The following is a 14769-nucleotide window of genomic DNA, read 5'->3' on the forward strand; positions in this document are numbered from 1 at the left end:
GCATCTCTGAAGGAAGCTTTTAATTGTCTGCAAGCCCTTCTGTGGTTAGATAGTCACAGTAAAAGCAGTTTAGGAGTGAGAGGTTACAGTGCCATGTCTCTACCATCCCAAAGTTTGAGGTGTTTGTCATGCTGTCAGCCTTTGGAGCCTCTGCAGAGTGAGCTTGCAACTGTGTCAGTAAAGTAATGGTATCACGGAGAAAGTGAGGAAACCTAAAAGGATGATACAGGTAGTGGTGTGGGAGCACTTTGTCTATTTCAGCAGGTGTAAAAAAACTGAAGTTGGAGTTTGGAATAATAGAATGGTTTGGACTGGAAGGGGCCTTAAAGACTGTTTAGTTCCAATGCCCCGTGACATGGACAGGGACAGCTTTAACTGTTTGTCCTCAGTTTCTTTTATCAGGAACTGTGTAGAAAAGGTTCAGAGTGCTCAGAGCCCCTCTAACCTGACCATACATGTTTCCATGGATGGAGCATGTACAGCATCTCTGGGCAATATGTTCCAGTGCTTCACCACTCATTGTAAAAAATGTCTTCCTTCTAGTAGTCTAAATCCCCCCTCTTTTTACTTTAAAACCATCACCCCTTGTCCTGTCACAACAGGGTCTGCTGAAAATGTCCCCATCTTTCTTGTAGGCTCCATTCAAATACTGAAAGGTCACAATAAGGTGTCCTTGGAGCCTTCTCTTCTGCAGCCTGAACAACTCCACCTCTCTCAGCCTTTCTTCATAGAAGTGTTGCAGCCCTGTGATCATTTTTGTGCCTCTTCTCTAGAGGAAGAAACAGAAAGAAAGTGTAGGGAATGGAAATATTGCAGCTTTTCATACACTAAGGTGGCATTTTGCATGTGTGTAATTCAGTAATACAAGGATACAAAAATCATAACGTTGGTGCTTAGGTTTCAAATGCGCAAGTGACTGATAGGTAGGTCAGGTGTTTGACTTACTTCCACCTGGTCAAACTACTGGGAGGGAGAAGCATTGTGTCTTACACTACAGAAGGATCTGGCAGCTAAGCTGGGCAGTCTCATCATGAATTATTTCTTGCAACATTAATGATACCTCATCTTTCTGTGTTGGACATCTTAATATAGTTATTTAAGTACAGTTAGAGTAAATTATTTTTATGTGCAGTTTCATATATTTTAGGAAGCTATAACATCTGCCTCAATTCCAACCATGTAAGCTGCAAACATACAGTTGGCTGCATTGGTGATCATGTAATAATAAAACTTTGCCTGGGTTTTCCATACATACAGAGCTCTGCAGCAGTGATTATGACTCTAAAGCATGTGCTAGGATGCTGTACTGTACAAATAGCTTACATATAGCTTTGCTATAAAAAGCAGGAAAAAATTAATGATGTTTGGAAATTAGGATGGAAGAAATTATCCTATTACATTTGAGAGACTTGGAGAATTTTTTCCATTGAGCTTGCTACTCTTCTACAGTATTAAAAAAAGCCATAAACCATATGCACTTGGACAGCATACCTTTGTCAGATGCGTAGTTGCTTCTCACTGTGCAAGTTTTGACAAGCTGTTTCCCAGTGTTTTCTTCTAGTAGCTAAACTTGTTTCTTAGCCTTTTTTCTCCATGCTGCAGCATGAAAAAGCATCTCTGGAGAGAGACTCTAAAATATCAGTTTAGAGGGAAAGCTTTTATAGCTGTGTACAGTATCGGAATGGAAATGCTTCAGTAACCTCTCTGAAAGTCATTGTTTCTGCTAGTCTATAATTAGCCACACAGGAAAAACAAAATCCTCTTTCAAGTATAGTAGAAACCAAATAGATCAAATAACAGACACCTGAGTTATTAAGCAATTTTTCTGCAAATTTGGTGGTCAATGTAGTAGTTGGCTATGTAGCTCTGAGTGGGTAAGTATATGTCAGCTTCAGTAGTAAAGGTTGAACTTTTTGATGAAAACTCCTGGTTTTTTGAGATGCCACTTACATAATTGGGCTTGTTTTCTATCCAGATAGTATCTGCAGTGCAGTATTGCCATCAAAAGCACATTGTTCATAGAGATCTCAAGGTAAGTGGAAAATGTGTGAAGTGTGTGTGTGTCAACTTCTGTACTTGTGGATGTCATCTTTATTGTAGTGCTTATTAAGCTGTCTGGGTTTGTGGGTTTTTCTTTGGTGTTTCTGTTTGGGTCTTAATGTTCTAGCAAACTTTGAAGTGTGTTTACAGTATACAACCATTTCAAATAAAAGGAAGAGGACTTGTAAGGCATTTAAATACAAATTTCTGTGGCTACTGAAAGATGGTCTCTTACCCTGTGGTCGGAATTCAAATCTGATACAGGTCAGTTCAATAGAATTATGACACGTTCTGGTCTAAAACAGTGAATTATCAATTACAGTGATGAAACTGAAGTGTAGCTTGTTTGTAGTTTGGCATGAAATGGTATATCCTTTCTTTAAACTGTTCTTTCTGTAGCCACATAACTTGTTTAATGTATCACGGCTTTGTAACTTACAAAAACCAAAACCAATGACAATAACAACACAGCAAAAATAAACGAAAAACCAACAAAAAAGCCCCCCACAACAGAAAAACACCAATCACTTGAAAACACTTCTGCCATAGTCTGAAGCTGTTGTATAGAGACTTTTACAGTAGGGGGTATGTGAATGATAGACTAGAGCACACCTAGAGGCTTTACAAGGCAGGAGCGTTAAGCGTTATTTCAGCCTTTTGCCTTCTGATTAAAAATGAACAATACCATTCTAAATCGAGTATTCTAAGTTCATGTGAAAACCCATTCTTTCTTTTCCAGGCTGAAAACCTGTTGCTAGATGCAGATATGAACATTAAAATAGCTGACTTTGGGTTTAGCAATGAGTTTACAGTTGGAAATAAACTGGACACCTTTTGTGGCAGCCCTCCATATGCTGCTCCAGAACTCTTTCAAGGGAAGAAATACGATGGACCTGAAGTAGATGTTTGGAGTTTAGGTGTTATTCTTTATACTCTTGTGAGTGGATCTCTGCCTTTCGATGGGCAGAACTTAAAGGTGCGTCTTCTTAGTGTTTGGCATGTTTATCTGATGTTTTAAGTGACTTGCTGCTTAAAACTGCTTGTTCTTCTGTTCCTAAGGAACTTAGAGAAAGAGTGCTAAGAGGAAAATACAGGATTCCTTTCTACATGTCCACAGACTGTGAAAACCTTCTCAAGCGTTTCCTGGTGCTAAACCCGACAAAAAGAGGCACTCTAGAGGTAATGGCACAAATAAGATGCATCATAAAACTAGACATTGTATTTTGTGAACTGCATTTTTGAGCTCTAACTTCTTATCATACTGTTTGTGAGTAGTTACTTGGATTGGGTTTGGGAGGAGTGTTGAGTATGTTAAGTTTTTTAAAGATTTTATTTGCTTGGGTTAGAAAACACCTGATTCTACAGTTACTTTCAAAATTAATGTGACATTACATTGCATGTGTCATATAACTTTTCCTGATGGTTACCTTGTGGATTCCTGTATTAATAGATGATCCACCAGGATATTTTACCACATTTTCAAGAGTGAATTGGAAGTACTGGCTGCTAGGTGGTTATGTTGTTGTCTTTTGCCTGCATTTTGTGCTATCAAGGAGGAGAAAGGCCAAGACAATACTGGCTACTATAGACTTCCATAGTTAAGGTTGGACCTACTAAACTCTGCTGTCAGATTTGTTGCACTGCTGCTGTTCTGGTTACAGGCTTGTGGCTTTCAACTATGTGCTGGAATGCAGCTGACTGGGAGGCAGCTTGGCTTGATGTGCTTAGCTGATTCTCCTCACTGGAGCAAGACAAAACTGAATAGGTGCCGGAGCCTGTTCTGGAAAAGGAAAAGTAGAAGTGTCTTTAATGTTTAGTAGATAGGGGAGTTGTCTGTGCTGGTAAGTGTACTGTACTAACTAAATCCTTTCTTTTACAGCAAATTATGAAGGACAGGTGGATCAATGCAGGGCATGAGGAGGATGAACTTAAACCGTTCGTTGAACCAGAACTAGACATCTCGGACCAGAAAAGAATAGGTAATACAGTATTTTTCAGAGTATAGTATTGTTTACATGGTGTGGGTGTTGTTTTGGTTTTTTTTAATTATTACTTTTAATTATTTTTTTCCTCCCTTGCCCTTTGCTGCTCTGTTTGCTGTTTGAAAAAAAATAACTAGTCTTTTTACTATTGGTGTTTCATCAGGCTTATGTTTTCACATTTAATTGGTCTGTTTAATCCTTTAAATGTTCCATTCTTTCTCTTGAACTTAAACACTTAGCTTAAACATCAAGAGTGTTTCTGTCGTTTATAGAATGTTTGTTTATTTTTAGATATTATGGTAGGAATGGGATATTCTCAAGAAGAAATTCAAGAGTCCCTCAGTAAAATGAAATATGATGAAATCACAGCTACGTATTTGCTGCTAGGAAGAAAATCATCAGAGGTAAATACTGTTCTTACAAATGCAAAGAAACAAAGGAGTTGAAGTGTGTCCTTAGCTAAGTAAGAAGCAAAATTTAAATCAGTAATTATAGGCATTGCATTCCTGCACAGAAGTCCATTACACTTAAAATCATATTATTCTAATCATCAGTGTCAGCTGTTCAGATGATGCTGGATTTTTCTCTCACACCATTCTGAGTTAGTAAACTCTTGCCTTTAGGCTCCCTAAAATGACCCTGCTTGCTCAGCAGTTACTCTTATAAAGGACTTTGTATACAGGTTACTGTCGTGTCTAGTCTAGGAGCTCAAGCATGAATGTGCCAGCTGTAAGTATTTTAAGAGAACCAAGAAGCAGGACTGATCAACCTAAAAAGTTCCTGCATTGTAAATTACCTTTGCACATGATGCTGAGAGGGTTTGGCATCAACAGGCTGCTCTTTGTTCCTCTGCTGGCGGAGTTAGTTTGGTGGCTTTTACAAAGTGTGTACTACTCTTGTTAAAATCTGAGCGTAGAGTACTGAAAGTAGAGAGAGCTTTTGGGGTTTTTTTATCCAGTTGTCCTTTGAAGAGCTGCAAATTCTGCTGAACTTTACCTAAGACAGTTGCACAGAAATCAAAGAGAAGTTGAGGCTTCCATGCAATTTCCTTAATGTCACAGAATTTCCTATGTAGCAGAGCTATCATCCTGCTGCTTCCCTCTAACTGCTAGTAGATATTTAATTTGTTTTGTCTGAACTCCTTATTTTAATATTCTCATTTGTATTGTAGTTGGATGCAAGCGATTCAAGCTCCAGCAGCAATCTTTCACTTGCCAAAGTTAGGCCAAGTAGTGATCTTAATAATAGCACTGGACAATCTCCTCATCACAAAGTTCAGAGAAGCATATCTTCTAGCCAGAAACAGCGGCGGTACAGTGACCACGGTGAGCAATTACAATTTTCAGTGTTGTAGAATGTAGTGGCTTCCAGTTCTGTTCCATCTCTGAATTTGTCTCCATCTGCCAAAGGCGAGGAGCGTGACAACAGTGTAGTTCGCAGCATGGTGGCTAAATAATTTACTGAATAACTAACTTCCAAAACCAGCTTCTAGATGAATGTTGAATGCACCAACTTCATTCTTTTATTCTGCCTCGTGCTATCCCTTGCATTTCTCACTGTCCTGGGAAAGACTTGTTAGACAAATGAAGAGAATATTGCAGCCCTCTTTTTTTGAAAAAAAGCACAGTACTCCTCCCCCATGCTCTTGTATGTCTGTTCAGCTTTTGTTTTCTGTTGACACTAGTAGGTCAACTTGTGTCTAAAACTTCAAGAAATGTCAGTTTGGCAGTATTTCTTGTTTCCTGAGGGTAGTGTGACTTGATTGTCCTGCAGGAATTAAATTTCTGAAGAACAGTGACTCGAACAAACTTAGAGCTCTCCCACTTAAGTGTGCAAGACAGTAGCTTAGGGTTTGCTAACTGTCTTAAACATCTTCCTGCTGAAATACTGACTCATAAAAGTAGGCTCTGTTTAGGTCTACTTTTAAATACCTTAAGTGCATTCAAAGGTTTCTTTCCTTGGGGATTTTCCTGAGATGATGGTTACTGTGTTTTGTGATGTTTGTTTATATGTGTGTGTGTGTATTTTGTGTATGGTTTTGTGCATTTTTATATGTGTGTATATACATACAGTTTCTGATATCTTACTAATAAAACACTGTGGTTACACTAACACTCACAAGAAAGTTGATGTATCTTCATGTATGGTCTTCTGAGAAGGTGTAATTGGGGCAGCAGAAAAGCTTGATATCCACACAGGCTTAGATTCTGAGTGTCCAGGAAATCATTAAAGCAAAAGGGAACTTGGAACTGTTGAACAGGCTGCCACACTCTGTCAGGTGTGCAGAAACATTTTTCTGCCCCTGGCACACCTGAGGAAGCTGGTGGCAAACCACTGCTATACCTTCTCAGGTGCCTAGTTTTATCAGAAATTGTCTTCAGCGGCGTGTGCCAACTTTGCGCTATGAAAGGATTGCTTGGTTTGAATTAACTAGTTACCTGTTAAGTGTCTTCAAGATGACTCCAGAGGGTTTTTCCTAGCAAGTGAAGCCAGCGTCAGTACTCGGAATACAAGAAGCCTCCATAAAATTAATAGTCCTCTCATGGAAATCAAGTAGTGTCTTCACATGGAAAGGTTTTTGTTTTTCACAGTATTTTACTGTCTCCTGAAATACATGTATTTCAGTAATTTTAAATAACTGTATTTTTTACAACTCCAAGTGTTAATTGTTTTGATTCTCATGTGTGATACATTTCCATTGTAGTGAAAAAATAGCTACTGAACTGCTGGGAAGAAAAAAATATTTTCCTGTTTCTTTTGTTTGATTTTTAAGCTGGACCATCCATCCCCTCAGTAGTGGCATATCCCAAAAGAAGCCAGACTAGTACTACAGAGAGTGACCTCAAAGAGGAAGGAATTCAGTCAAGAAAATCCAGCAGCAGTGCTGTTGCAGGAAGAGGAATTGCACCAGCTAGTCCAATGCTTGGAAATGCCAGCAATCCAAATAAGGCTGATATTCCTGAACGTAAGAAAAGTTCAGCTGTTCCTAGTGTAAGTAAAAATAATAATATTTTTGTTTTGTTTTGTTTTAATCAAAACCATGAAATATTTTTGGGAGGGGGGGAAAGGTCTTGAACCAGTGATTTACCAGTGGTAGTGATACTACTTTACATTCATCAAGAGTAAATGTAGATGCTGCATATTGTTGCCTCTTTTTACCCCTGCATCAGTCAGCTACTTAAGTTACCTCTTAATCTTCTTGAAGAACTAAGAAGGTATTAATAATTAGCGCTAGTAGCTGTTAGTAAACAGACACAGTTTGAGTACTAAGAATCATTTCAAAAAGAAAATGGAACACAAAGGCTATCCCTTGAAATTTCTTAGAAGTTAGATTACTTCTGATATGAACAACTACTTTTTATGGCCTCTGTACAGAAGAACAAAACCTCTGGTTTTATTATTCTATTTTATAGTGTTCTGTGTAAAGCTGCCTAATTTTTCTTCTTACAAAGGCTATTCCAAGCCATAGTTATATATATTAAGATTATCAAAGATATGTGGCTCTAAAAACTGTTCAAAGGTGTATTTAAAAGCTGTGTGTCTGGCTTCTGTACCTGTGGGCTTCCCCCATCTGCCCCCAAACCTCAACAACAGAAAATCCCACACCACACTGAAGTGTGTAACTGATCTGTAACTGCTCAACAGGGTTGAGCAGTAGGCAGTGTGTCAAGGGAGAAGATCTTTTGCTTGGTTTGGCTTTAACTTGTAGATTCTGTGGTACCTCCCTCTGAGGTAAAGTTGAAAATCGTTTTTCACACAATAGCTCTTGAGTCTTGTAACATGTGATTTATGAAACTTTGGCATTTTCTATTGAAAATCTTCCTTGTTTTGAGAAAAAGTTACTTCCCAGTCCTTTACTCAACTTGCAATTAAGTGATTTCTTTTTCATTATACCTTATCCCACAAAGCTGTCATATTTTGTCATATGTTCTGCACCATTGCTTAAATTAGAACAGAACTTCCTGAGCTCACAGCTTTTTGGCAATCTGAAGCAAAAGAAGTAAAATAAGGTTAATTTTACCTTATTGGCTCTGTATTGTCAGTTGGCTCAGTGGCTGATAGTGACTTGGCTAAAGCCAAAGTTTCTTCAGAAGGACATTGTCTCCTTCTGTAGCAGCTGTTACTCATAAATGTGAACAAGAGCTCAGGATTTTTGGGAACCATTTTCTGATATTTTTTTGTGTGTGTGTGATCTGTCCCTTGTTTTGTTGGGGTTTTTTTTTCCTATCAGTCCAGAAACCCTTTAGGTTTAGTTTCTTCTTACATGACAGTGCATAGCCAGAGGGTCTCAAATATTAGGATAATCAAATCAGTTTAGTCCTTCATTGGACTACACTCAGTATTGTTGAGTGCTTATTTAATGGCTTTGCATCAATGTTACAACATATTTTACGTATCTTTTCATGTTTTGATTTGTATTTCTACACCATCCCCAGATCCTGGGAATTTATTCCAGTAGTCATATGTCAAATTTCATACTACTGTAGCTGAAATAAAATTTGAGCTGATAACTATGGGATACTTCTCATTCAGTGTGCAACTGATATTTTAAAAGCAGTGGTTTAAGGTGATGAACACACAATCAGACTTGTGATGTCCCTTAATTAGTGTTTAAAATTGTCTCTCTTCATGTCAGAGTGTGCAGACTCTTGTGTGTTTTTTGTTTGGTTGGGGTTGGTTTTTGTTTTTTCCCCTGCTAGAGATAATTCTTTCTGGCTCTTGGAAATGCAAGGAGGCACTGACATATTACATAAGTGCTGAACTGATTAGGGAGTTTTATTTCTTACAGTATTGGCATGCATCTATAGGATTAAAAAGGATGTTGGAACTGCTATGCTGTCCTGAAGCTGAAAAAAGTTTGAGGTGGAGAGAGTTTGTGTTCTCACTGAACACTTAGAACTTAAGTTCTAAAATCATAAATATGTTGAGAAAATCACTGAAGGGGGAAAAAAACCTGTTTAAAAACAGATAAAGCAAAAGTGGTCAAACTAATTCTGGCTGGAGACCCTTAGCCACTTATGTGCTGCTCTTGTTGAATAGCATAGCTTACAAGCACACACTTAAGAATAGGAGTTGTGTTATAGAGCAGACAGCTAAGTCTGGAGTTGGAGTAAGGGGCTCCAAGCAGTACTTAGGAAGTTGACAGAGCATTTAAACTCTTGCAAACTAAATAGTTCTGCAAGCTGAACAACTGCAGATCAAAAATCTTCAAATTCATTGGGCAAATACCAAATTAATTACAAAAACCTGCTACAGGAGTTGCCTAGTTAGCAGTGACTAATAACTCCTTGTTTTAGCAACTCCTTATTACTTACAGCTTTCAGTTTGTTCTCTATGCTTGTAATAAGACTGCCCCAGAGTTCTTGGTATGACTTTAAGAAAACTGGAAGAGGAGAATAGATGGTATGTTTGGAATACCATTTAGGACCAAAAAGCATACCAGCAGTCTTAGTAAATAGATCAGTTCTTATATTTTATTCAGAAGCTTATTCACAAAAGTGTTTCATCAGTCCTCACCTCGGGTTCTCTTAATGTGAAAAGAGCCTGCCTAAGCAGTGGGCATGAGACTCTCTAGGAAGAGAGTCTCATTTACCACCAAATCATACTTTGTACTGTGAGTTGACTTGGTGCATATGCTCAGAAGTCTCAACATGTGCTTTTGCAGTGTCAGCACCTCCTGCAAAGAAGGCACATGATGCTGCAAGGATGAACTTATGCAGCCGACCCTAACCCTAGGAGTTGTCATTCCATGGGGAAAGTGGTGCTGTTGACACCGGTTTTAGGCTTCCAGTGCTATGTAGCTGTGCAACTTAGTCATGTTCAGAGATTAATAGTCTGTAGATTTGGCTGCACAAAAAAGTCATAGCTGAAGAACTTCTCAATGAATCATGGAAGATTGTACACCAAAAAGTGTAAAGGCTCCAATACCAGAACTGTATTCTTACTAAAACTGAAATTTGAAAACTTGAAATGCTGACATCTCTTCTCATGACCTCTGAAACCTGAGCCAAAGAGAATTAAAAATGTATACTGATTAATCTGTCTCTGGGTTCCAGAAAGAGCTGGGAAAATGCATCTTCAGAGTCCTCAGTTTTCAGATATGAATACCAAAGCTTGTCAGCTCCCAAACCTGAAAACACATGGCCTTTAAAGTTTGATCCAGTACAGAGATTGTTGTCTTCTCTTTCTATATGTGCAGCATTGCAGCACAGTTTAATGTTTGCGGTCACTTCTCAAGGAACAGGATTATTTATTTAATGTTTCAAGGGGGCAGGTGGAAAGAAGGAAGCCACTCATTATTGTGCATATTTTATACCAGAAAAAGAGTCTGATATTCCGACCTTCATTCTCTAATAACATTCAGAAACACAGAACAAAATAGTTTGTAAATACTAATATATAGTACTTCAGTATACCATTAGTTTGTGCAGGCCCCACAAAGTGTCCTGCACAGTGTGACCTGTTAAGAACATACAAGCAAAACTTGATGTTACACTCACAATTCCATTGCGAGCAAGTTTAGTAAAGAGAGGAGAGTTTGCATATGGACAAATGTCAGAGGAAAGTAGAAGAATCAGTGTTGGTTTTTAAATAAACAAACAAGTTTGAAGACAAGAAGTGTGTCAGGAATAAAGTACAAGGAAGGGGCTAGGAGAGCTTCTGCTGATGCCTGTCACATGCCTATCCTTAAGGAATAGGCAGTGAAAAATACTTGAGAACCCTTGAGACAATAACATGCATTTTACTATTTAATAGCTCTGGAAATCTCAAGTACCCTTGATGCTCTTTGTAGTTAACACCAGGAGGCTGCACAGTTCACTTTCCCATTTTTATTTGTACATTCACATCAAGATGTATAACAAGTCAGCGGTCTTAAAAAAAAAAAAAAAACAGACAAGATGACTTCATTGTTAAATCAGCAGCTTGGGAATCATGGTTGAAATAGTTTGTATTAAGGCATCGGTGATGCTTTTGCTGGTTATTGAGAATACTCCACTTTAACAGTTTTATTTCAGGTTCGGAGACAGGAAAGGTTTGGCTGCTCTCCTTTTGTGCTTTGAACTAGTTTTTCCTTTCTCTTCTTTTTTGTTTTTTTTTTGTCCTCCTTCCCATGACTTTCTACTGTGACCATTTATGCAAAACCTTTCTTAATGCTATTTTAAAAATCCACTGAATTTCCCTTGTCTATCATAGCAGTAATTCTTCAAAGAACTCCAAAAGGTTAGTTGAGCATGAAGTCCCCTGCCTGATTCTTAGTGGCCATCCTTACTCAACATGTGCTTATCCAAGGTGCTGACCAGTCATTCCCTTAAGCTGGCTCCCCCCAAGACTTTCCTGAGCAGTGATGTTTAAAGTTAATAGCCTATTTTGCTTCCTGCTTTGCCCCGTGATCCTTTTCTTTAAAGCCAATTTATAAAGGTTTCCTCCACTTTCCAATCATATGCAGTTTCCTGTGTTATGTTCTTGGGGTGGGGAGAAAATAAATGTAAGGCTTGATGGCTTTTACTTCCTCTACAGCCTGGGGGTGCATGTTTATTTGGACCACCATGTTTTTCCTGTAGTAATTGCATCTAATGTTTTGTAATTCTGTTATCTGTGAATTACCTACCTAGCTTCTCAGTCGTTCCTGGAGAATTGACCGCCAACTTGGGCATATCTCCACCCTCTTTCTCTGTAAAGACAGAGGCAAAGTAATTGTATTTCTTTACTCCCCTCTAAAGTAAGGTCTGTAGTTTAAGTTCCCCTGGTTCTCTTGTCCTCAATGTATTATGCTTGTATTTATATTTTAAAAAATGTCTTGAGTAAAATTCTCTGCAATGTCTCTTTAATTTGACTTTTCCCTGTTTTTAAAACTTGTCTAGTGTTTTATAGTATTTTAATATTTAAAGTTCATGTTTACCTTCCCACTGAGTTTTATCACATTTGTTTCTTAAGTCTTTGCTTTTCCTGTCTTGTTTAAGGGTGTGAAAAGTCTACAGTCTACAAGTGGTAAAGTATTAAAAATGGGCTCTAAAGACATAGGCTATCCAGATGTAGATGAGTGCTATACCTGCTGAGATTGTATAATTCAGAACTTTGATTATTGAAGACTCTAAATTATACTAATTTTGAGCCATCAATATGAACTACAAGAAAAACTCATTAGAATTACTTTTTCTGACTGCGTTGTGCCTGAAAAATACTGGAGGGTGTTTCCATAGTACTCAACTTAATTACTGTAGGTTTAATAACTGTGTAGAACTAGCATGAAGTAAAACAGCCTCTGATTATATGTAGACTTAACCCCAGAAAAGCCTTCTATGGAGAATAACAAGCCTCTGTTTTTTAATTGTAGAATAATACTGCCCCCGGAGCAATGACACGGCGCAACACATATGTTTGTAGTGAAAGAACCACTGCTGATAGGCATTCAGTGATACAAAATGGCAAGGAGAACAGGTATATGAAATGTCTTCCTCTGGTATATGTCCCTTGTCTTCACATTTCCAAAAAAATTATAATGCTTAATTTAAAAATCGGTAATACTGTAGTGTGATTCCTAATGAAAGGTGAGTACAGATCTTTGATGGAGCACCTGTAAGTATGTTGGGTATTTTTTTTTCTGTGCTTAATTCACACAGTCTTTATGCCTTGTATGTAAAAGGAAGCTCATTATTTCTGGTTAATTACATGCCACATTTGTACAGCCTTCAACTCTGTGGCTACACAATATACACTTTCAGAAGAGGCTTGGCTAGTGTTAAAAGTATAAAGTTCATCTCTCTTGGGCTATTCTCTTTCTACATTTCACTCTAAACTGTATTTTGTTGGGATTATTTGGAATACCTTTTTTTCTGCAAAGTCTCAGGGAGAAAAGATGGAACAGTGATAGGCCATTGTCTTGGACTAATAACATTCCCTGCTGATATTCTTGTCGTCTAATTACTTCCCAGTATTTACAGAGCTAATCTTTAGAAGGGAAGTGCTGTTACCTCCATATCCAGAGTGAAAACAATCAGAGAAATAACTGTTCCTCCTGTTTTACTGAATGAAAGCCTGACTGGATGGAATTGGAGTCAACCAGTTCGTGCATACCATAGCCACATCTAATGCCATGCTTCCCTGTGTACCAAAGAGCCTGGCGAGCTGTAGAAAATAAATACAATAATGTACAATAATGGATGTAGGCACTGGGTATGGAGTACCACTTGTGAACAGTACTGATAAATTTCCTGCACAGTTTTAAGTTCCAACCAACTGTTCCTTATAGTTTTACTAGTCTCAAAAGCTGGTAACAATTTAAATAGTTGACTATTGCTGGGAGAGCATCCATATAGCTAGTACTTAATAAAATTGCTTCAGCTTGGAGGAATGTGTACTTCCATCTTCCCAGTTTTCTCCACCCCTTCCTAATGGTATGATACACTGTAAAAGGTGAGAAGAAAATTATTTTGTACTAGTTTATATTTAACTTAGTGAAAGATCTGCCAATTTTTTGCATAGAATTTATCCCCTTCCTTTCATCAGTTTATAAGGAAGAGTGGTGAAGTTGTGGTGTTGAATGGAAGGTCTATCAATGGTCCTTTGTTCGAATTCTGGAGCCTAGGTATTGCTAGAACATGATTTTGACCCTGTCTCTTCCTCCTAGCTTTCTGCAAACTGAAAGTGATTAAGGAAAAAGTCAAGTATAAGTTTGAAGAGTGCCAAAATGCGTAGCTGGCCAGCTGGGCCTGCAGTGAACTGTCTTGTGAAGTGCAGCACAGCCATTTGGTACTGTCTCTTAGTGTGTCTGTCTCGGCCTTCATTGGTTAGTCCTTGTAAATGCTACCAGGTTTATTTAGATTAAATCTCACCATCCTTTCTTTGATTTGATAATAGCTTTTTTTCTTTCCAAACTCTTTTTGAAAAACGGAATCCTTCTCTCCAAAATAGTTTTGATCACATTTGATTACCTGATTTCTAGTTTAAATAGCATTTTTGGTCATCTTTAAACTGATATGTTTGTAGTATCTCAGGCAACTTCTTTATACACTTTAAAAAGTTTCTAGCAGTTGTTTGCAAGGCATGTTTGAGATTCAGGTGTCCCCTTGATTTAGTATGACCTCATACTTCTAATGAGCAATATTTTGAAGTTTGTTATTTTTCTAGCCCAGCTTTGAGTTTCTCAGCGAGCTGCTGTCTCTTGTTTGTCACATGTGGGCATTAAGCTCGAAGTTAATGTTGAGTAGTACTTGGCAGCTATGTTAGTTCTATTTTATATCCATATTGGTTATCCATTTATTGCAAATATAGTATTCAAACATAATTTTCTTACCTTACAAACTTTAGCCTGATTTGGCCATTTGAAATGTCTGAGCATTAATATTTTCCACTGTTGGGGGGAAAAAAAAATCTTTACAGCTTTTATCGCATATTTTTGGTTGCTACTTTTGTTACTCTTTACATAGGGTTAAAAAAAATAGATTGCATTGCTAATTGTATTCCAATTGGAGACGACTCATTGTCTGCAATGCTTCAACAAACTGCACATTCATTTTACCACAGTTTCAGAATTACTGTGATTTGGCACAAAATTCAGAGTTTACATCTGGGTATGTTTTGCTGCTATGACTGGGCAAAGGCTTGACTGATCACAGGAAATGCAGGAACCTTTAATGCAGGATAGATCAACATGGGACTGGCTCTTCAGAATTAATTCTGCCTGCCTTCAGGTTCTTCTGTTGTATCTCAATTGTACGTGCAACTTGTCAAAGTAATTTTAGAAACA

General features: G+C 37.9%; 1 protein-coding gene across 13 annotated transcripts in view; it reads left to right on the plus strand.

Annotated features, from left to right (window-relative positions):
• Window positions 1-14769, plus strand: part of MARK3 (microtubule affinity regulating kinase 3) — a 59171-nt gene that overhangs the window by 32047 nt on the left and 12355 nt on the right. For all 13 annotated transcript variants that reach the window (XM_068160190.1, XM_068160198.1, XM_068160187.1 and 10 more), the window contains 8 exons: window positions 1976-2032; window positions 2780-3016; window positions 3100-3219; window positions 3920-4019; window positions 4314-4426; window positions 5194-5347; window positions 6796-7013; window positions 12358-12461. In XM_068160190.1, the coding sequence (XP_068016291.1) occupies window positions 1976-2032; window positions 2780-3016; window positions 3100-3219; window positions 3920-4019; window positions 4314-4426; window positions 5194-5347; window positions 6796-7013; window positions 12358-12461 (1103 nt within the window). The remainder of the gene's footprint in view (window positions 1-1975; window positions 2033-2779; window positions 3017-3099; window positions 3220-3919; window positions 4020-4313; window positions 4427-5193; window positions 5348-6795; window positions 7014-12357; window positions 12462-14769) is intronic.

This window comes from Melanerpes formicivorus, unplaced genomic scaffold (genome assembly GCF_026170545.1).
Source record: "Melanerpes formicivorus ecotype bairdi unplaced genomic scaffold, bMelFor1.0.p_v2 SCAF_48, whole genome shotgun sequence".
In the NCBI taxonomy this organism is placed as follows: domain Eukaryota; kingdom Metazoa; phylum Chordata; class Aves; order Piciformes; family Picidae; genus Melanerpes; species Melanerpes formicivorus.